The sequence below is a fragment of the Microtus oregoni genome, unplaced genomic scaffold (genome assembly GCF_018167655.1).
Source record: "Microtus oregoni isolate MIOR12 unplaced genomic scaffold, Mior012 000034F_ref0000314, whole genome shotgun sequence".
NCBI classification, from domain to species: domain Eukaryota; kingdom Metazoa; phylum Chordata; class Mammalia; order Rodentia; family Cricetidae; genus Microtus; species Microtus oregoni.
Genome location: NW_024543093.1, coordinates 20,127,606 through 20,151,835, shown reverse-complemented (window position 1 = coordinate 20,151,835; position 24,230 = coordinate 20,127,606). Strand labels below are relative to the sequence as shown.

The 24,230-nt window shown below is 38.9% G+C and overlaps 1 protein-coding gene across 5 annotated transcripts in view; it reads right to left on the bottom strand.

Moving 5' to 3' along the window:
• Positions 1–20,444, bottom strand: part of Alkbh8 (alkB homolog 8, tRNA methyltransferase) — a 57,499-nt gene extending 37,055 nt beyond the window's left edge. The window contains exons 1-6 of one of the 5 annotated variants that reach the window (XM_041630434.1): positions 20,420–20,444; positions 16,742–16,877; positions 5,583–5,820; positions 4,434–4,565; positions 3,517–3,612; positions 1,649–1,753 (exon numbers count right to left, since the gene is read on the bottom strand). In XM_041630434.1, the coding sequence (XP_041486368.1) occupies positions 1,649–1,753; positions 3,517–3,612; positions 4,434–4,565; positions 5,583–5,820; positions 16,742–16,877; positions 20,420–20,433 (721 nt within the window). In that variant the 5' untranslated portion in view covers positions 20,434–20,444. Of the gene's footprint in view, positions 1–1,648; positions 1,754–3,516; positions 3,613–4,433; positions 4,566–5,582; positions 5,821–16,741; positions 16,878–20,048 lie in introns of all 5 variants that reach the window. The other 4 variants (XM_041630435.1, XM_041630433.1, XM_041630436.1 and 1 more) reach the window with 4 other exon arrangements.
• Between the last annotated feature and the right edge of the window lie 3,786 nt (positions 20,445–24,230).

Sequence of the window (24,230 nt, the reverse complement as noted above, 5' to 3'; positions counted from 1 at the left end):
TAAATAGGACACTTTCCATTCACAGTCCAGGAGGCCAATGTGGAAGACAGATACAAATCATTCTTTTCCATAAACACTGGGATTCTCAAAGACTTTGACAACAGAGGCCATTAATACACTAAATATTTAGTGTATTAATAATTAAGATACCACTTTTTCCATTCATCAGTCTGGCAAATGAGTAGAAATTGGTAAAGAAACTATAACTCAGAGAAAAGATACAAAGAAGAAAGATACATCCTACTACAGGATGTATAGACTGGTGGAAAGCCAGACAGGAAAACAAGAAATTCAAATACTTACAATAATTACACCACAGTACACATCTAAAGGCCTAGCCCTGCGGGAGCCAGGAAAGGAGCAGCTCAAGTTTGAGTCAGTCTTGAGGGCTGGGAATGCAGCACAGTGACTGGGTTCCTGTCTAGCAGGTACTAAGCTGTGGCGATACTTTGTTTGTGCTATAATAACTAAGTTTGCTGGAAGATCAGAGTGCAGTTTTAGCCACTAGTTAACCACAGAGGCCAGGCATGTGGGAAAAGGAAAGAGGAAGTGATATGGCTCAATAGAGAGAAAAAGTGATAATAAGGCAAGGTACAGAAAGAAGTTCAACCCCTTTCAGCTGAAAAGTTAGCTAGGTTAAGAGGTGGCTGTTGCTTGCTCCTTTGTCTCTCTGATCTTTCAACATTTATCCCAATATTTGACTCCAGATTTTTATTATAATTCACGCTACACTAGGTCCTAAATTTAATCCTCAGCATCACAATGAAACAATAAAAAATAAAATATAAAGCATTCCATGATTTAAAAAAAAAAAGTGGGACAAAAAGCGATTCCCTTTGGGGTGGGGGGAATCACTTAACTACAAATATCGGGTGAAAATGCTACTAATAAGCTACCTATACCTAAGATTTTCACTGACAAATACTCCTAGAATTACCTTACACATTCTAAAGCAGGAGGAGAAAAATCATCCAACCAGTTACCTTTCTTCCTTTCTGTGGCTAACTTGCTTCTTCTATTATGCATTTCTTGTTTTCCAAGCTACCAACTCCCTCCCTAGTATGTTGAGAGAGGAACAAAAACTACAAACAGCCATGTATATCCATTTAGTTATATTTTATAATGGAAGCTCCTCAAGCAATGGAGGTACAGACTACAAGTAATAAGAAGTAATACAGATACTGAATATTATCGAAGCAGTCTAAAACTTAATTTTAGATAAAATAAAAACAAAAAACACTGAATTTTGATCTCGAAAAGTTTCATAATCTTCTTAATTCTGAAATACACAACAGGGATATTAAAGAAGAAACAAAGGGGGCTGGAGATATGGCTAAGTGATTAAGAGCACTAGATACTCTTCCCAGAAGACCCAGGTTCAGTTTCCAACACCCACATAGCAGCTCACAACCATCTATAACTTCAGTTCCATGGGACACGATACTTTTCCTTCTGACCTCCTAGGGCACTAGGAGTCACACGTGATTCACAGACATGCATACAGTCAAAACACACACACACACACACACACACACACACACACACATATATATATATATATATATATATAGAGAGAGAGAGAGAGAGAGAGAGAGAGTTAAAAGAAAATAGATAACCTAAAATGAAAGAAAATGTTTTTTTCACCTACCATGCCCAGGCTCATACTGATTTATGGTCAACTGATCAGGTTTATGTTTAATGTAACCTTCTTTCAACCATTTTTCCAAAATGCTGTTGCAAATATCAGGAAGACCTAAAGTTGGTAACCAGAAAAGCAAAACACACTCAAAAACTATATATTTAACCAAAAATATAAAAGTAACATTGATACTAATCTGAGCTTTTAGTGTTGTGGTCAAAAAAAGATGACAAATCCACAGGCAAAACAAATTAAAAATAGATCTGTAAGAATATTTAAAGTTTTTACACCATTGACACAATCAAATAAAAAGCACAAAATAATAATTTTGCTAATAACAAATTTGACATTTTATAAAATGATAATAAACTTAATATAATGCCCTTATCCAATATCACTGTTTCATATATATCTTATACCAGGCTGAGAGTAATCTTATATCTTATTTTTGATGTGCTTATGTTTTGACTATGACTCATCACATAGGCTTAGATATGGATATTTTCCATTGGAAGCATCATATCTACTCTCAAACATCCTCAGATTTTGGAGAAATTGGAATTTTATATTTTCAGATTTACAGAGACTCAACCTAGAGACTTTATGTTAGAAATTAAATACTTTGTCAAATTTTAAATATCTACAAGGCACAAGGAGTATATATGTGAGAAACATGCTATAAGTGGATGATAGAGCACTACTTTTACAATACGAAGCTATTCATGTTCAACTATGTGCTTGAATAGATACATACATACAGTTTGGATATGAACTTATTTCATGAAAAGTGAGAAGAATGTGTGTTAACCTGATTAGAGCACATGTTTCTTAAGGGAAGAAGAAGAGAATGAGGATAGACATAAATAGGAAAACACAAACTGAGGTAATTCTAAAACAGAAAAAAATATATGCACTCAAAAAGACAGAGAAGGAACATGCAAATCAACAAAATCAGAAGGAAAAAGGAAGACATAATAGACACCAAGGAAACCAGAAAATCATTAAAAACCTATACACCACACAACTGGAAAATCTAAAAGTGACAAATTTCTATTTATTTATTTATTAAAAATTTCCACCTCAATTCCACTCTTGGGAATATACCCAAGAGACAGACAAATTTCTTTTGTTTTTTTTTTGTTTGTTTGTTTTTCGAGACAGGGTTTCTCTGTGGCTTTGGAGCCTGTCCTGGAGACAAATTTCTTAATAGTTACCATAGTTAAATCAAGATCAGAACTAGAAATAGTCATTAAAAGTCTCTAAACCAAAAAAAGGCCAGGGCCAGAATTCTACCACATGTTCAAAAAAGAAGTAATACCAGTATGCCTAAAATTATTACACAAAACAGAAAAAGAAGCAACAATGCCACGTTTATTATGAGGCTAGTCATCCTCTTACTGAAACCACACAAAGACTCAACAAAGAAGAGAATTAATGACCAATATCCCTCAACACAAAAATATTCAACAATTAGTTAATAAGAAGCCTGAGCAAACAGGTCAACCAGTTGATAATTAATATAAACTTCTGTGTGCTTTTTGGGGACTGAATGGCTACAGGACCAGGTGGGACAGAAACCTCTGTCAACACAGGGAGAAGATGGAGGAGAAACTGCAGTCAGGATGCAAAATAAATGAAGGAAGGAAGGAAGGAAGGAAGGAAGGAAGGAAGAGAAGTAGACAAGAGCTTCGACTTCATCTGTATATTTGAACTTTTATAACTAAACTCGGCCACTTACTGAATGAAAATGCTCTCAATTTAACCAGTCACCTCAAAAATTGGCCTACAGATGACACGCACCTCAACTACTATAGATTTCTTATAGATCACATCATCCTTCCCATGCCAGTACCCGCTGTGTATTAATATGTACTTACCGCCAGGTAAGGGCTTATCTTTATCCACAGTGTTGTTCTCATAGTTGAATTCATAACCAAAATGTTTAACTCTTCTGTGTTTTAAGGACTTTTGAACTGTATAAAGAAAATAAACTGCTTGAAAGAAAAGGACAGCACACTTCATATTTCACTCAACATTATAAGGAGTTGTTAGGTAATGACAGCTTCTAATTGCTAAATTTCCTGTTTTAATAGCATTACCCATAATGTTTATATAATTTGTTTCATTATGCTTAAAACACATATTAATGTGAGAGGAATATGCATATATCCTGCCACTCACAGGGTTGCTAGTTATCTGGAAAGAGGTGAAGCAGCTCTCATGGGATGTCCTATTCCATTAGTGCCAGAGAAAATCTCAGAGCAGAGAGAAAATGTTGGGATCCAGGTCAGTCTAGAGCCTTCTCAGAGACCCCGATGAAACAACTAAAGGAACACTAGCTCTGTGTCCTTGCCTAGCAGCAGATCTGGCAAGGTCCAGTCTGGGGCCGAGGACAGGGCCTTGAAGGAGTCAAGGATTCAGATTCTGGGAATCTGACTTCTCCCCATTGAACAGACTACAGACTATATTTTTCAGTCCCAGTCCTGAGTGCTTAGCCTGTGACACATGAGTCAAGTCAAGAAGTAAACAAGATTTTAAACAGTGAAAGATCTGATAAAAGCTATGTTAATATTACTCAGACTAGAGTTTAGAACAGGTCACTAATACAAATGTTATATATAATAATGTTGTTAAGAACTATTAGTGTGGCTTGCCTACTACCATGTCCAAGCTACTTTCAGTGATCTTGGGAAAACAGTAAAATGCCAATAAACCTATGGTGTACAATGAAAGCAAGAGCAGAAACAGGATATTTTCCAAAAATCTAATTTATGGACCTTGTAGTTTTACTTACAATTCTGATTGCCTGTGTCTCCTGTCCAATTAACACTTTCCAAAAGCATTTTCTCATCCTCAGAAGAAATAATTTCTTCTACCACCAAGAGCCCAGGAGGCAAGGCTTGAAGCCCCAACTTTTTCCATTGTGCTACAGGAAAATGAATTAAAATACTCATATACAAAATCTGAACTCCTGGAAAAAAATAAATTCTGCACCAATGTCACAGTTTGCAAAGCTCTAAATCACCATTTTCAGAAGAATGCTGAAGGCCCACAGAAAGGGCAAAAGCAAAGATCAAAATCAGAGTTGTACTGTAATGTACTCTTTATAGTTCGTTTTAACAAAGAATGGCACTCAAGTCTTCTGTTTGCACATGATTGAGTCACTTTGTAAACTTCATTTGAAGACAAGGCTTTTCATATAGTTATAAACTGCTATTAAAAAAATGTCAAGGGTAAAACAATACAAAATGGGGATGGAAACCACAAGATCAATTCATTTAATACAGAAAAGGCTTTAACAAAGTTCAACATTCCTTTATGATACAATCTCTGAAGAACTAGAAAGTACCATATGCCAATATATAAATATATATATATATATATTAACAAACCTATGGACAATTATGCTAAACAAAGAAAAACTGAATATACTTCCTCTAATATCAACAGCAATGAGACAAGGGTGTCCTCTCTCCACTAGAATTCAATATAGGGTTTGAAGTCTTAGCTAGATCAATAATAAGAAGAAATAAAAGGGGTTCACCTACAAAAAGAAGCCAATGTATCTATAATTGTGTCTAACATCCTTATTCAACAGAAAATATTAAAATTCTTTTGGGTATAAAACCAGGAGCAAGATAGCTGGAACATATGAAAACTCTATTTCAAACTGTCCACATTCTTACCAGCAGTGAGTAGGGGCTCCTCTCTTTCTGCATCAGCCTTTGACCCCAACAGGCAAACACAAACAAACACACCAGCATATATATATATATATATATATATATATATATATATATATATATACATAAACAAACACACCAGCATATACATGTGTACACACACATAAACACAGACCACCACCCTCCCACACACAAAGAGTAATTGATAGAACTCCGTAAGAAGAAAATTCACACAAAAAAAGTAAGTAACTTCAAGATACCTTTTTCCACATAATTCAAGTACAGAATGATCTTCTGTCCCAAATCATCAATGATTTCTTTTCCATTGAGGTTAGCATATGCTTTCTTGGATTCTTCGATAGTTTTGTATATTACAAATGCATAAGGTTTATTAGGTGGCATTAAGAGAGCTTCCATAGGTCCAGAATTCTCTAAAGCCAAAAGCAGCTGCTTCCTGCTCACACCATTACCAAGACCACCATTGGCAACAACCAGGCTCTTAAAAAAAAGGGAAGGGGGGTAGTGAGGTAAGTAAAAAGCAATTGATATGACCTATTTATTTGAAAATAAAATAAAATCATGATTTCAGAATTAATTTTTTTCCTTTGGTTATTTGGTTTGCTAGCTTCATACAAAGTATATAAACCAATTTAATGAATATTTTGAAGGAAGTTTTCCTATGCTATACACATTTATTGTTAAATAGTTTGCAATGGTGACATATTCATTTCTTCATAACCAGAAATGAAGGTTAAAATCTAACTTCCTATTGTGTTTAGAAATACAAAAGCAATCCTACAGGGGCTATACTGCCCATACCTCCTCTCTCTTCCTATCCCACTCAGCTTACATCCAGATCCCCCCACCCCCTGCCTCCCTCCCTCCCTCCCTCCCTTCTTTGGCGGCATAGCGCCTCTCTGCTCAGCCTGCTAGGGCGCTGGGACCGAACCCGAACCGGGAGGACAAAGGGGTGGCCGGTAGCTCCTTTGTTCCCATAGCCTGCCCGCAGCAAGCAGGGTGGGCCCTTTGTTCACGAGCTAACCAAGCAGCCCGGAGTTTCGATCTGGGCACCGAGTGAAACATCATTGTGGTGAGTGAGTGCTGTGGCAGCTGGGAACATACCTCAGCCCTCCCACACTTCCTGGCCATCCCACAGGGGCTATACTGCCCATACCTCCTCTCTCTTCCTATCCCACCCAGCTTACATCCAGATCCCCCACCCCCTGCCTCCCTCCCTCCCTCCCTTCTTTGGCGGCATAGCGCCTCCCTGCTCAGCCTGCTAGGGTGCTGGGACAGAACCCAAACCGGGAGGACAAAGGGGTGGGCGGTAGCTCCTTTGTTCCCATAGCCTGCCTGCAGCAAGCAGGGTGGGCCCTTTGTTCGCCAGCTAACCAAGCAGCACAGAGTTTCAATCTGGGCCCTAAGTGAAACATCATTGTGGAGAAACATCTCTGGGGAGTGACATTACTGGGAAGGTACATCAGTGGGCAAGAAGACCTGATCCTGTAAAAGAAGATCCATAGGGGAGTATTGGGAGGAAGAGATGGGCAGACGCCAATGCAGGAATTCTCCCAACAATCTGAAAAACAACACAAAACCACCAGAAGCCAGTGACCTCACAACAGGAGGACATGAACACCTTAATCAAGAAGAAGTAGAAAAAACTGACTTCATGAAAGTGATTGACACCCTTAAACAGCATATGAAAAACGCCCTTATGGAAATGGATGAGAAGTATAACAGAAAGTTCGAGGAATTGAGTAAATCAGTGAATGATACCCTAGGAAACCAAGGAAAAACAATCAAGCAGATAATGGAAACAGTTCAAGACTTGAAAACTGAAATGGAGGCAAAGAAGAAAACACAAACAGAGGGCCGGCTGGACATGGAAAATCTAGGTAAACGAATAGAGACTACAGAATCAAGCATAACCAGCAGAATACAAGAGATAGAAGAAAGAATCTCAGATTCTGAGGATAACATAGAGAAAATAAACGCTCTGATCAAAGAAAACAGCAAGTCCAACAAACTCTCATCACAAAACATTCAGGAAATATGGGACACAATAAAAAGACCAAACCTAAGAATAATTGGAGTAGAAGAAGGAGAAGTGCAGCTCAACGGTCCAGAAAATATACTTAATAAAATAATAGAAGAAAACTTTCCCAACCTGAAGACAGATGTACCTATGAAGGTTCAAGAAGCATACAGAACACCAAATAGTCTGGATCAAAAGAAAACATCCCCTCGCCATATAATAATCAAAACACAAAATATACAGAATAAAGAAAGAATATTAAGAGCCACAAAGGAAAAAGGCCAAGTTACTTATAAAGGTAAACCTATCAGACTTACACCTGACTTCTCTATGGAAACCATGAAAGCCAGAAGGTCCTGGATAGATGTACTCCAAAAACTAAGAGACCACGGATGCAAGCCCAGACTACTATATCAAGCCAAACTTTCGTTCACTATGAATGGAGAAAACAAAATTTTCCAGGATAAAAACAAATTTAAACAATACATAGCCACAAATCCAGCCTTACAGAAAATAATAGAAGGAAAATCACTAACCAAGGAGTCCAACAATGACCACAATAACTCAGACATCTAGAGACCCGTCACCAGCGCAAATCAAAGAAGGAAAACACACAAACCCTACTACTAAAAAAGTGACCGGAGTTAACAACCACTGGTCATTAGTATCACTTAATATCAATGGGCTCAACTCACCTATAAAAAGGCACAGGCTAAGAGATTGGATAAGAAAGCAGGATCCAACATTCTGCTGTCTACAAGAAACACAGCTCAACCACAAAGACAGGCATCTACTCAGAGTAAAGGGCTGAAAAAAGGCCTATCAAGCAAATGGACCTAAGAAACAAGCAGGTGTGGCCATACTAATTTCTAACAAAGTTGACTTCAAACTTAAATCAATCAGAAGAGATGAAGAGGGACATTTTATACTCATAACAGGAACAATTCATCAGGATGAAGTCTCAATCCTGAATATCTATGCCCCTAATATAAAAGCACCCACGTACGTAAAAGAAACATTACTAAAACTCAAGGCAGCCATCAAACTGCACACACCAATAGTAGGAGACTTCAACACTCCTCTCTCACCAATGGATAGGTCAATCAGACAGAAACCTAACAGAGAAATAAGAGAATTAATGGAGGGAATGAATCAAATGGACTTAACAGACATCTATAGATTATTCCACCCAAAGAGGAAAGAATATACCTTCTTCTCTGCAGCTCATGGAACCTTCTCGAAAATTGACCACATACTTGGTAACAAAGCTAACTTACACAGTTACAAAAAAATATTAGTAACCACCTGTGTCTTATCAGATCACCATGGATTAAAGTTAGAATTCAACAACAATGTTACCCCCAGAAAGCCTACAAATTCATGGAAACTGAACAGTCAACTACTGAGCCATACCTGGATTAAGGAAGAAATAAAGAAAGAAATTAAAGTCTTCCTTGAATTCAATGAAAGTAAAGAAACAACATACTCGAACTTATGGGACACTATGAAAGCAGTCCTGAGAGGAAAGTTCATAGCACTAAGTGCCCACCTAAAGAAAACAGAGCAAGCACATATTGGAGACTTAACAGCCCACTTGAAAGCTCTAGAAAAAAAAGAAGCAGACTCACCTAGGAGGAGTAGAAGACTGGAAATAATCAAACTGAGGGCTGAAATCAACAAAATAGAAACAGAGAAAACAATCCAAAGAATCAATGAAACAAAAAGCTGGTTCCTGGAGAAAATCAACAAGATTGATAAACCCCTATCCAAACTAATCAAACGGCAGAGAGAGAACACGCAAATTAATAAGATCAGAAATGAAAAGGGGGACATAACCACAGACACAGAGGAAATTCAGAGAAACATTAGATCTTACTACAAAAGCCTGTATGCCACAAAACTGGAAAATGTAAAAGAAATGGACACTTTTTTAGATAAATACCATTTACCAAAATTAAACCAGGACCAGGTGAACAATCTAAACAGACCTGTCAGTCGCGAAGAATTAGAAGCTGTTATCAAAAACCTCCCTACCAAAAAAAGCCCAGGACCAGATGGTTTCAATGCAGAATTCTACCAGAACTTCCAAGAAGACCTAATACCTATACTCCTTAATGTATTCCACAATATAGAAACAGAAGGGTCATTACCAAATTCCTTTTATGAAGCCACAATTACTCTGATACCAAAACCACTCAAAGACTCAACCAGGAAAGAGAACTACAGGCCAATCTCACTCATGAATATCAACGCAAAAATCCTCAACAAAATACTGGCAAACCGAATCCAAGAACACATCCGAAAAATTATCCATCATGATCAAGTAGGCTTCATTCCTGAGATGCAGGGCTGGCTCAACATACGAAAATCTATCAATGTAATCCAGCATATAAATAAACTGAAAGAAAAAAACCATATGATCATTTCATTAGATGCTGAAAAAGCATTTGACAAAATTCAACATCCATTTATGTTAAAAGTCTTGGAGAGATTAGGGATACAAGGGTCATACCTAAATATAATAAAAGCTATATACAGCAAGCCGACAGCTAACATCAAATTAAACGGAGAGAAACTCAAAGCCATCCTACTTAACTCTGGAACACGACAAGGCTGTCCACTCTCGCCATACCTCTTCAATATAGTGCTTCAAGTTCTAGCAATAGCAATAAAACAACATAATGGGATCAAGGGGATTCGAATTGGAAAGGAAGAAGTTAAACTTTCATTATTTGCAGATGATATGATAGTGTACATAAGCGACCTCCAAAACTCCACCAAAGAACTTTTACAGCTGATAAACAGCTTTAGTAATGTGGCAGGATACAAGATCAACTCCAAAAAATCAGTCGCCCTCTTATACACAAAGGATATGGAAGCAGAGAGGGAAATCAGAGAAGCATCACCTTTCACGATAGCCACAAACAGCATAAAATATCTTGGGGTAAATCTATCCAAGGAAGTGAAAGATCTATTTGACAAGAACTTTAAGGCATTGAAGAAAGAAATTGAAGAGGATACCAAAAAATGGATGGACCTCCCTTGCTCTTGGATTGGGAGCATCAACATAGTAAAAATGGCAATTCTACCAAAGGCAATTTATAGATCCAATGCAATCCCCATCAAGATCCCATCAAAATTCTTCACAGATCTGGAGAGGACAACAATCAACTTTCTATGGAAAAACAAAAAACCCAGGATAGCCAAAACAATCCTATACAATAAAGGATCTTCTGGAGGCATTACCATCCCTGACTTCAAACTCTATTACAAAGCTACAGTAATGAAAACAGTGTGGTACTGGCATAAAAACAGAGAACTCGACCAATGGAATCGTATAGAAGACCCGGATTTTATCCCACAAACCTATGAACACCTCATTTTCGATAAAAGAGCTAAAAGTATACAATGGAAGAAAGAAAGCATCTTCAACAAATGGTGCTGGCACAACTGGATGTCAACCTGTAGAAGAATGAAAATAGACCCATATCTATCACCGTGCACAAAACTCAAGTCCAAATGGATTAAAGACCTCAATATCAGCCCGAACACACTAAACCTGATAGAAGAAAAAGTGGGAAATACCCTACAACAGATGGGCACAGGAGATCGCTTCCTATGTATAACCCCAGAAGCACAGACATTAAGGGCAACATTGAATAAATGGGACCTACTTAAACTGAGAAGCTTCTGTAAAGCAAAGGACATTGTCACTAAGACACAAAGGCAACCTACTGACTGGGAGAAGATCTTCACCATCCCCGCAACAGACAAAGGTCTGATCTCCAAAATATATAGAGAACTCAAGAAACTAGACTTCAAAATGCTAATTAACCCAATTAAAAAATGGGGCACTGAACTGAACAGAGAATTCTCAGCAGAAGAAGTTCAAATGGCCAAAAGACACTTAAGGTCATGCTCAACTTCCTTAGCAATCAGGGATGCAAATCAAAACAACTTTGAGATATCATCTTACACCTGTCAGAATGGCTAAAGTCAAAAACACCAAGGATAACCTTTGCTGGAGAGGCTGTGGAGGAACGGGTACCCTCATCCATTGCTGGTGGGAATGCAATCTTGTGCAACCACTGTGGAAGTCAGTGTTTCGGTTTCTCAGGAAATTCGGGATCAACCTACCCCTGGACCCAGCAATACCACTCCTGGGAATATACCCAAGAGATGCTCTATCATATGACAAAAGCATTTGTTCAACTATGTTCATAGCAGTATTATTTGTAATAGCCAGAACCTGGAAACAACCTAGATGCCCTTCAATGGAAGAATGGATGAAGAAAGTATGGAATATATACACGCTAGAGTACTACGCTGCGGTAAAAAACAATGACTTCTCGAATTTTGCATGCAAATGGATGGAAATAGAAAACACTATCCTGAGTGAGGTGTCCCAGACCCAAAAAGATGAACATGGGATGTACTCACTCATAATTGGTTTCTAGCCATAAATAAGGGCCACGGAGTCTACAATAGGTGAACCTAAAGAAGCTAAGTAAGAAGGTGAACCCAAGGAAAAACATATAGTTATCCTCTTGGCTAAGGGAAGTAGACCAAATTGCCGGGGAGAAAATTGGGATCTTGGGGGTGGGGTGGGATGGGGGTAAGGGGAGATGGGGAGAGAAAAGGTAGAAGGGAAGGAGGGGGGACATGGGGAAACAGGAGAATTGGGATAAAGGAAGGGTGGATAGGGGAGCACGGAACCACAAATCTTAGTTAAGGGAGCCACTTTAGGGTGGGCAAGAGACTTGACCCTAGAGGGGCTCCCAAGTGCCCAAGATGAGGTTCCCAGTTAGTTCCTTGGGCAGCTGAGGATTGGTAACCTGAAATGACCCTTTCCTAGAGCAATACTGACGAATATCTTGCATATCATCATAGAACCTTCATCTGGTGATGGATAGAGATAGAGACAGAGACCCACACAGGAGCACTGGACTGAGCTCCCAAGGTCCCAGTGAGGAGCAGAAGGAGGGAGAACATGAGCAAAGAAGTCGGGACCACGAGGCATGCACCCACCCACTGAGACAGTGGAGCTGATCTATTGGGAACTCACCAAGGCCAGCTGGACTGTGACTGAAAAAGCATGGGATAAAACCGGAGTCTCTGAACATGGCGAACAATGAGGGCTGATGAGACGCCAAGGACAATGGCACGGGGTTTTGATCCTACTTAATGTGCTGGCTTTGTGGGAGCCTAGCCAGTTTGGATGTTCACCTTCCTAGATATGGACGGAGGGGGGAGGACCTAGGACTTACCACAGGGCAGGGTACCCGGACTGCTCTGTGGACTGGAGAGGGACGGGGAGAGGAGTGGGGGGAGGGGGAGAAGGGTGGGAGGAGGGGGAGAAGGGTGGGAGGAGGGGGAGGGAAATGGGAGGCTGGGAGGAGGTGGAAACTTGTTTTTAAAATAAAATTAAAAAAAAAAAAAGAAGGGGTTCTATGACCATTTACAGGAAACGCAAGAAGGGTCAGACTGGTGGTCAGACTAGAAGGGATGCTAGGCCACAAACTTGTCCATCTTTTTGCTTAATAGCTGGAAAATAGTGTATTTTCTAAAGGTGAATGTATATTTAGAAGACACATCTATTTTTAACTGTATTCAGTAGAACTGTAAGATAACAGGCACATACCAATAGGAACTTTGCTTCAGTCTCTAATCAATGACCTGGCAAATGACCTTTGTGTGCTTAAACTTCTGTGAATCATAAATTAAAATTAGTCTTTGAGTTATTCTTATATAACATCATGCTACCCAGTCTGATCTTGCTACCCAGATCTTTGTTCAGTTAGAATCTAATTATTTTAAAGATGTTTGGGGTTCCCTCAAGCTCCTCAGCACTCTGACTAATTAACAGAAATTCTACTTTAGTAACATGGTTGCTGCAGGTCTGCAAAGGAAAACAAAGTAGATAGAAAAAAATCTTAACCTAATGAGCACTAAAATAGAAAAAAAGATTGGAAATGGATTAAATTTCAGTGTGATGATTAATTATGGAGCAATAGGAACAAAATTCAATGTACATTACTAGTTGTAAATCAAACTGTATTTATTCACATAATTCTTTGGCAATATGTCCAATTCTGAGAGGGAAAAATACCTCTTTCCAATAATCCTTATCTCACTTATACTCAAAGAAGGAAACAATCTTTGCTGTGGAGATGTGATAATCATATAGAAAGCAATAAGTATTTCATATGAATAAAAAAAAGAAATACAAAAGCAGTCATATGATATATTTTACCAAAGAATAAATGATTTATATTTTTTGACCTATTTAAAGCTAATTAGCATAATCTTTAAAACAAAGTAAACTTATTGGGTAATATGAGACACACTTTACAGAGCAAGAAACTATTGAGCAGAAAACCAGGTTAAGGGAGTGAGGGAGCATTTTGGGTCTTCCACCATGTTTACCAAAAAGTAAAATTGAGGAACTGGATCAACGAAAATTTAATTGCATGTTCAGAAACCATGAGAAGTTTCCTGCTCAAATAAATTAATTCAGTCAAAGTAATTTAGTCAGATTGCAAGTAAACTTTTTACCTTTATAAATTTCAAGATTACTTCCTGTCACTTTGCAGACTTTAGTCATGGGATGTGAGGGAATGAGGAAATTCTTGTTTCCTTATTTTGAGGTTTATAGTCTAGAACCCTTATAGTTTCTACACTTAAAACCCGCCTTATATGGTGTTAACAAATTTATCACCTATTATTTTTGAATCTTATTTTAGTGTGTGTGTCTGTGTGTACGGAAGGAAGGAGATGTATGTGGGGGTGTCTGTGTCAGTGTGCAGGTGCCATAGCACCCATGTGAAGATTAAAGGACAACTTTCTGGAGTTATTTCTCTCCTTCTACCTCATCAGGTTCAAGGACAGAACTCAGGTTGTTAGGTTTGTGTAGCAGGCACCTTTATCTCCTGAGACATCTCGCTGGTATAACCAATTACATCTAAAAGCGTTAAAAAAAAAAAAACTAATGGAATGGTATATTCTTATCAATTTCGTCATTTATACCAAGTGTTGAAAATGTCCTTAAAAGAATATTTCAAGGATATGCAAGTCATGTAAATTTCTGTAACACAGCCTCAACTTGGTTTATTTAACAAACTATTAAAATGTGAGACCCATTCTTAGCTCACAAGACATGTTTGTTCTGAGTACAATAGTTTGCTGATTCCATGAGTTGCACTAAATTCACGATTAGTAAATTAATGTTCATTTTATTACACAATATGAGGATATCTACAACATTCCTTGAAAAGGGAGTAACAGAATTATCATCAAACTGGATAATGAAAAAAGACAAAACTCTCTTCCCCAGAGGACAACCAAATACATTTGTACAAACAAGTATAAGGACACACATAATAAATTCATTATTACAATACTATATTAAACAGCATAAAATTTATTCTCATATTACTTTATCATGGACTTCATTCAATAAGATGTTCTCATTAAAATATTGTAACAATTTAGTTATGTGTGGCCACCACTACAAAAAAAAAAAAAAAACACTCCCATTTCCCTAAATCTGAGTCAGAGACAAAAAGAAAAAAAAGTACTTTTTTCTATTCTCATGTACTTAATACAACATGATTAAAAAGACCAGCAACCAATTAATTCTAAGCAGATTCTGCAGCAAGCTCAGTTAAGTGTCCTCTAACTGCTCTCTAGACAAAATCAATTCAGTTTAACACTAGTTACCTAGTGAGAACAACAGAACCCACAGGCTCAGTCCTGCGAGCCTGCTCCCATCAGCAGGAAACTATCACCTACACTTCTGACAAAATAGCTGTAACTCAGTTCCTGAGATTCCTTGCTCAGGGGCTATTAAATTACTAGAACAGCTCATAGAACTCAGTGAAACACTGCTCATGGCCACTCATTCATTATGTAAGTTATTAAAAGGCAACAATTCACTGCCCTCCCTGAGGACACCACCCTCCAGCAAATTACACATGTTCCAATAACCAAAAGCTCTCAATTCTGTCTTTTTATAGTTTTATGGCACCTTCCACACAGGCATGACATGGGCCACTGGTTGTTATGGTTTATATATGTGAGATGTCCCTACAGTCTCAATTCTTTGGATAGCTGATCCTCATTGGATGGCACTGTTTAAAGAAGTTATGATTATATGTAGCCTAGCTGGCTGATACTGGATAGTAGAGGTGGGGCTGTAGACTGTAGCTCCATCTAGCTTCTTCTCTAGCCACTTCCTATCTATCATTTTAAGATGACTAGCCACTTCGGACTCCCAAGGCCATAGGACCCAGTACTGCAATAATGCCTTTTCTGCTATAATAGACTGTAGTTTCAAAATGGTGATAAAAAAAATTCCTTCCTCCTTACTCTGTCAGCTACTTTGTTGTAGTAATAATAAAAGTAACTACCATAGCGATCAACTTCCCTTCCCCGGAGAAAGCTTGGCTAAGATCCAACTCTCCAATGATACCTAGGTGTCTGTAGTGGGCAGAGGTCACTCAGAAGCCATTAGTCACTTCATTTGCAAATAAAAGACAACTAAATTCATTCCTGAGGGTCTTTAGTATGAGTTTTAGGTATGGCATATATACTATATCCAGTTTAGAAACAAAAGCCAAGGCCAAAAGTAATGTTCATATCTAAATAAAGAGAGAAGTGAGTTACATTGAGTTATAATCTAAAGCCCTGGAAACCTCACAGTAGCTCATAGTATCTCAATATCCAAAAGACAAGAAAAGGTTTTCTAAATAAGGACTAATGAAAATAGTTTATATTATATAAACAAAATACTTTGTAAAATGGGGAAGGTAAGAAAAGAAGAAAGATTATATTAAGATATTGAAGATCTACCTTCAAGTTTCTATTCAACCACATACTAGTTTATATTAACTTCTCAAAGATGATAGTTTTCCCATCTAGCTTTTAGAGAATTAAACATAATAATGAATGTTAAATTTGCTTTATTAACTAAAAAGATTTAATATATAATTGCAACATGCTCTAGTTCAATGGTTCTCAATCATTAGAAAACCCATACTTCTGATGGTCTTGAGAATTGAGACACTACACAGTGGCAAAATCATGGTTATGAAATGGCAATGAAAAACTTTCATGGTTGTGGGTTCCTAAGACCATCAGAAATATGTTTTCCTATAATTGTGAACTACATGTTGAGAACCGCTCTATTTCAATCCACACTAACAACATGAATTCAAACTACAGACCATACAGAAAATGAGCACCTCCTATCACATGTATATTTACTACAAGTGCAACATATCACTGAATATTACAGCTTCGAGCTATACTTCACAATATTAACATAATACATTACAAGATTGATACAGATATATTCAAGTGATAACAACACTTTAAGGTCACCTGAGTGGGGTAAGACACTGCCTGGATGCCTTCGTGTTGCAGCAGCACATGCCTGGCTCTACTCTGTTTCCTCAAGAACTTCTTCTCAGTTTTGTTAAGTTTTAAGCCACCTTTATGATTGATGTTCATAGTAATACTGTAGAGAAGAGGGATAAAAAGTGTAAATCTTAAAAGTCCTAGAAAAATAATTATGTTATTCATATTTTCTGTGTTTATAAAAAATTGTGTTTTGTAAAAAAAAAATTAGTTTCCTTTCAACAACCTAGAAAAGTGAAAATCATTTAAAAAAGTGAAATATTTCAGAAAATAAGAGAAATTCATGACAAGTCATCTGTTAGCTTAAGTCCTCCATTGTGATATAAACTGTGGGAGAGCAAGAATGCCAGCATATGGTACCTACCCAGGAAATATGGGGGAAGAATAAAGGAATGTTCAGTGAGCATTTATGCCTATTATAACCTTAGTGCCCTGACCATACAATTATAACACACTGCATGGCTTTGTGGGAACTTTTAAGTTAGCTGAGCAAAACAAATACACACCAAAAAAAAAAAAAAAAAAAAAGAAAGAAAAAGAAAATATATGACATATCTTCATATAATTAACTACTAATAGAATTTCTGTTGCTTGTTTCATAACTACAGAGAAAAACACAAAATCAATGTAATTGAAAATATTGGGAAGATTTCAAATTAGAAGGATCAGAACATACAGATTTTTTTTTCTTTGGTTTTTCGAGACAGGGTTTCTCTGTAGCTTTGGTGCCTGTGCCTCCTGAGTGCTGGGATTAAAGGCATGCGCCACCACCGCCCAGCTAGAATATACGGATTTTTAAAAGGAAGTATTCAGTGAGGTAATAAAAAGCAAAGGATAAACAGAAATGTCCATCAACAGCAGTGAAATACTGTAATAATTTTTTTTCCTTTCTTTCTCCTTATTTTGTTGTTCTGTTTTGAACATATTATGTGAATAGGGTGTCACGTATTCCACGCTGGCCTCCAACTTGCTACAAGGCTGAGGATGACCTTGAACTTCTGATACTACTGCTCTGCATCTCAAAGACCTGCTGGCTGGCTGGCAGACATTTACAGGTGTGCATCCCACAAGTCCAGCTTATGCTTATTCTTTTGTTTATTGAGACGGTTACTTACTATGCAGCCCTAGCTGACATAAAAGTTATCCTGCCTCAGCCTTTGTGTGCTGAGACTACAAATGTGCACACCATGCACATAAATATTTTAGAGCAGCAAGTGTTTACTGAATCTCTAGTTCAGTGCTACACATTTCAAAGTTAACAAACAAAATAAACTCAAATAAAATTACATTTTAAAACAACTGGGGGCACAGTCAAAATTAATTACTAGATTTCATTTAAGGACAGAAGAAAAATGGCATTAGTTCAGTTTCCTAGAACACAGAGTACTTGTTGGACAGTAAAGTGAGTAAGGCAGGCTGGTTGGACAATACAGGTCAACTGTAATGAGAATGAGAAGACCTGCAATATCCTATCTGCAGCAAGCAGAAATGCTGATCTAATTTACACTGGAGACATAGAAGGAAAGACACAGAGAGGCTGGGCGGTGGTGGCGCACGCCTTTAATCCCAGCACTCGGGAGGCAGAGGCAGGTGGATCTCTGTAAGTTCGAGACCAGCCTGGTCTACAAGAACTAGTTCCAGGACAGGCTCCAAAAAACCACAGAGAAACCCTGTCTCGAAAAACAAAAAAACAAACAAACAACAACAAAAAAAAAGACACAGGGAGAGGGGAGAAAGAAAAAAAAGGTTCCAAAAGATCAACAGGCTTTGGTGATTACTAAGATGTGAACAGAGGAATCAAGGTCACTGCACAGTTGCTTGGATGCACCTTATGTGTGACAGGAGTTAGGTCACCACATAGTAGCCATTATAGTAGTTCAGTGACCTCCAGTCTGAGCACGTTCTCTGTTGGTAAAGAGAGTATAGAGACATAAAGGCTCTGTTACTAGCTAAATACCAGTACATCTTGCTGGATCCTACCCCAACTTGCAACTGTACTGTGCCCATTCCCAAGTCAAAAAAACTGAGAGCTGTGGCTTGGAGAGACAGCTCAGTGGTTATAAACAGTGACAGCTATTCCTGAGTACCTGGATTCAAGTCCTAGCACCCACATGGTAGTTCACAACCAGGAGATCTGACACACTCTTCTGCCTTCCTTGAGCCCCAGACATGCAAGAAGTGCACAGATACACATGCAGGCAAAACACACGAACAGAAAATAAAATTAATATTTTTTTAAAAAGCTAATCAATCAACATATATAATGTGAATCTTTTGATTGTAACACACTTATTAGCAAACACTAAGAACAAACCGAAATTCCTATCAAACAAGGCTTCACATACATGTTTTTAAAATATGAGAAATCAGTGATATGAGTTGGTTCCAAGAGAAATAGGTACGTGAGTAAGGAAAGATAGTCTTTCCTGGCTTTTGAACTTATAAGCTATCCAAAATGCACTATCTATTTTAAAAGAACACAGGAACAGTTAAGCAATTAGAAAAAAAAATTACCCCATTATTTATCATACCCCTTTCTCACTCTCTGAATTACATATTCTATGTTGTTATTTTTGCTTACACTTGGTGTTTATTATCTTTTCCTACAAGTGCATAGAAATTTATCTGCATGAAGTAGTGATTTAGTAATATTCACCGGGTAGCACTTAGCACTTATGTGATACCCAGTAAAAACTCATTATTTTTTGTTTGTTTGTTTGTTTGTTTGATAAATGTAGTAGAATTTGCCATTTTAGCTCCGAAACTTCTCTTCTCCAGAATTCTGATTTTGGCAGCCATCTTCAACGATTTCCATAACACTGGATGTGTATCAGGATTACATGAATGTGCTGGGCTCAAACTCTCACTATAGTCTTGGATTCCTGGCATACAGCTTGCAACAAAAACGTTCAGTGGTTATATCTATTTAAGTCTCTCTTAGTGTCCGCATTGTTGTCTAGGTTCTCTGGGATTGTGGTTTGTAGGCTGGCTTTCTTTGCTTTATGTCTACATGGGAAGTAGAAAGTAGAAAAAGACAAGATCTCCTGAGTAAATTGTGTACATGGGGACCTTGGGGGAGGGCTGAAGGGGGGGAGAGGCAGGGAGGGAGGGGAGCACAGAAAAATGTAGAGCTCAATAAATATCAATAAAAAAAAAAGTTCAGTGAAATCGACCAAAACCACAGGCTGACACCACCCCCACCCTACAGGCAGAAGGGCTGATCAAGAAGCGTGTAAATCGCAAAAACATGGACGAACGTTTACTAGCTTACCTTTGCTTCACAGAATTAATGCTGACTGGAAAAGAACTAGAATCAAGTGCCGGTCTCCAACCACAAAAGCAGCTAACACAGGCATCCCTGGGCATTCATCCCACGTCAAACGCATGAACACTAGACCCTACCAGAGCTGCCAACACCGAGGCGTGCCTGGGCCCATACACTGCACCCTACCCAACCTGGGTGGGCCCACGCTGGCCAAGACAACGGACAAGGAGCTACCCTCCGTCACGGCTAAAAACTAGTACCATACTCTTCTTTCTCTCCTCACCAGAGGTTTTTTGCCTCACCGATGCTTTTTCTCTATCGTCAGCCAGCCCCAAAGGAGCGTATAGAGCTACGCAACCGCTCTCACACCACCTCACCTGGGCGCCGCCATGTTGTAGGCAATCGCACTACATTTCCCATGAGCCCACGGGGCTACCACAGCGCTCCCACAACACCCTCTCCTGCCCAAAATCTTTTGTTGACACTTTCTCGGCCAAGTGTCTGTAATCTGTTGTGCTGTTTGGCTGCTTTATGTGGGTGGATAGTAATGATTGGAGGAGCACTACAACTGGCACGTTACTAAAACAGCATACTTCCTAAATGCATGCTAAGGATTTGACCCACTGATGAGTATCGTCCTCACCCTTTATCTTTGTAAAAGACCTAGACGGTTACAGAAAACCACAACTAATCAAGATGAAGATCTGTGAAGGCCAGTGTCAACTGTCATGTACAATACAATCTTGCACCTAAATCTCAGAGATCTGCAGAGAAAAAGGAGGTAAAGCAAATGGAGAGTCATCCATAAAGTCTCACCAACTAGACTGTTTACATATGAGTTGAACAAAACAATGAAAACAGACATGCTGCTAAGGTCATACAGAAAGTTCAGGAGGCCTTAACTCTACACAAAGAACTACAGGAAAATAAGGAATTCTGAGAGCAAGAGAAATAGTCTTCTCCAGGGAAGAGCGCACCAGTTGTTATCGAATAATAAGTTGTCAGCCCTGAAAACACTTAAAAGCAAGCTATACAAATGTAATAATTTGTATTTATGTATACATGCACAATTAATGTTAAAAGAGGTCTTGAGCTTGAGAGCATGGAGGAGCAGGATAGGAATGAATTAGGAGGGCAGAAATGCAATGGGTAAATCTCATAATTATAATCTTAAAAACAGAAATAGTAGGAACTCTATAAATGAAGAAGGAGGAGAAGAAGATGAGGAAGAAAAAAGAAGGAGAGGAAGAAGAAGAAGAAGGAGAGGAAGAAGAAGAAGAAGAAGAAGAAGAAGAAGAAGAAGAAGAAGAAGAAGAAAAAGAAATAATTGGATCTGCTTTGGAAAAGACATTTCTTTCTTTCTTTTTATTGAAAAAATTTCCCCCACCTCCCCGCCTCCCATTACCCTCCACCTCCCCCTACTCCTTTTCCCCTCCCCCCACTCCATTCCCCCTCCCTCTCCAGTCTGAAGAGCAGTCCAGATTCCCTGCCCTACGGGAAGTCCAAGGTCCTCCCCCTCCATCCAGGTCCAGGAAGGTGAGCATCCAAACAGGCTAGGCTCCCACAAAGCCAGTACATGCAGTAACATCGAAACCTAGTGCCATTGTCCTTGGCTTCTCATCAGCTCTTATTGTCCACCATGTTCAGAGAGTCCGGTTTTATCCCATGCTTATTCAATCCCAGTCCAGCTGGACTTGGTGAGCTCCCAAGAGATCAGCCCCACTGTCACAGTGGGTAGGTGCACCCCTCGCGGTCCTGACTTCCTTGCTCACGTTCTCCCTCCTTCTGCTCCTCATTGGGACCTTGGGAGCTCAGCCCGGTGCTCCACTGTGGGTCTCTGTCTCTAGCTTCATCCATCGCCAGATGAAGGTTCTATGGTGATATGCAAGATATTCATCAGTATGGGTATAGGATAGGGCCATTTCAGGTTCCCTCTCCTCTGTTGCCCGAGGTACTAGCTGGGGACATCTCCCTGGACACCTGCGAGCCCCTCTAGAGTCAAGTCTCTTGCCAGCCCTAAGAAGGCTCCCTTAATTAGGATATATACTTCCCTGCTCCCATATCCACCCTTCCTTTCCCAACCATCCCATTCCCACAAGCTGCCCCCATCCTCCCCTTCTGACTTTTCTCTCCCCATTTCCCCTTACCCCCATCCGACCCTACCCACAAGTTCCCAGGTTTTGCCCGGCAATCTTGTCTACTTCCCATATCCAGACGGACGACTATATGTTTTTCTTTGGTTTCACCTTCTTTTTTTTTATATTTATTTATTTATTATGTATACAATATTCTTTCTGTGTGTATGCCTGCAGGCCAGAAGAGGGCACCAGACCTCATTACAAATGGTTGTGAGCCATCATGTGGTTGCTGGGAATTGAACTCAGGACCTTTGGAAGAGCAGGCGATGCTCTTAACCGCTGAGCCATCTCTCCAGCCCTGGTTTCACCTTCTTATTTAGCTTCTTTAGAATAACAAATTATAGGCTCAATGCCCTTTATTTATGGCTAGAAACCAATTATGAGTGAGTACATCCCATGTTCATCTTTTTGGGTCTGGCTTACCTCACTCAGGATAGTGTTTTCTATTTCCATCCATTTGCTTGCAAAATTCAAGATGTCATTGTTTTTTACCGCTGAGTAATACTCTAATATGTATATATTCCATACTTTCTTCATCCATTCTTCCATTGAAGGGCATCTAGGTTGTTTCCAGGTTCTGGCTATTACAAATAATGCTGCTATGAACATAGTTGAACAAATGCTTTTGTCATATGATAAGGCATCTCTTGGGTATATTCCAAAGAGTGGTATTACTGGGTCTTGGGGTAGGTTGATCCCGAATTTCCTGAGAAATCGCCACACTGCTTTCCAAAGTGGTTGCACAAGTTTGCATTCCCACCAGCAAAGGATGAGTGTACCCCTTCCTCCACAACCTCTCCAGCAAAGGCTATCATTGGTGTTTTTTATTTTAGCCATTCTGACATGTGTAAGATGGTATCTTAAAGTTGTTTTGATTTGCATTTCCCTGATCGCTAAGGAGGTTGAGCATGACCTTCAGTGTCTTTTGGCCATTTGAACTTCTTCTGTAGAGAATTCTCTATTCAGTTCAGTGCTCCATTTTTAATTGGGCTTAGTATTTTAAAGTCTAGTTTCTTCAGTTCTGTATATATTTTGGAGATCAGACCTTTGTCTGTTGCAGGGTTGGTGAAGATCTTCTCCCAGTCAGTGGGTTGCCTTTTTGTCTTAGTGACAGTGCCCTTTGCTTTACAGAAGCTTCTCAGTTTCACGAGGACCCATTTATTCAATGTTGCCCTTAATGTCTGTGCTGCTGGGGTTATACGTAGGAAGTGATCTCCTGTGCCCATATGTTGTAGAGTTCTTCCCACTTTCTCTTCTATCAGGTTCAGTGTATTCAGATTGATATTGAGGTCTTTGATCCATTTGGACTTGAGTTTTGTGCATGGTGATAGATATGGATCTATTTTCATTTTTCTACAGGTTGATATCCAGTTTTGCCAGCACAATTTTTTGAAGATGCTTTCTTTCTTCCATTGTTAACTTTTAGCTCCTTTGTCGAAAATCAGGTGTTCATAGGATTGAGGGTTAAAGTCCGGGTCTTCTATTCGATTCCATTGGTCGACTTCTCTGTTTTTATGCCAATACCAAGCTGTTTTCAATACTGTAGCTCTGTAATAGAGTTTGAAGTCAGGGATGGTAATGCCTCCAGAAGTTCCTTTATTGTATAAGATTGTTTTTTATTTTTCCCTATAAAGTTGATTATTGTCTTCTCAAGATCTGTGAAGAATTTTGATGGGACCTTGATGGGGATTGTGTTGAATCTATATATTGCTTTTGGTAGAATTGCCATTTTTACTCTGTTGATCCTCCCAATCCAAGAGCAAGGGAGATCCTTCCATTTTCTGGTATCCTCCTCAATTTCTTTCGTCAAAGACTTAAAGTTCTTGTCAAATAGATCTTTCACTTCCTTGGTTAGAGTTATCCCAAGATATTTTATGCTATTTGTGGCTATCGTGGAAGGTGATGCTTCTCTGATTTCCCTCTCTGCTTCCTTTTCCTTAGTGTATAGGAGGGCAACTGATTTTTTGGAGTTGATCTTGTATCCTGCCACATCACTAAAGGTGTTTATCGGCTGCAGCAGTTCTTTGTTGGAGTTTTTGGGGTCGCTTAT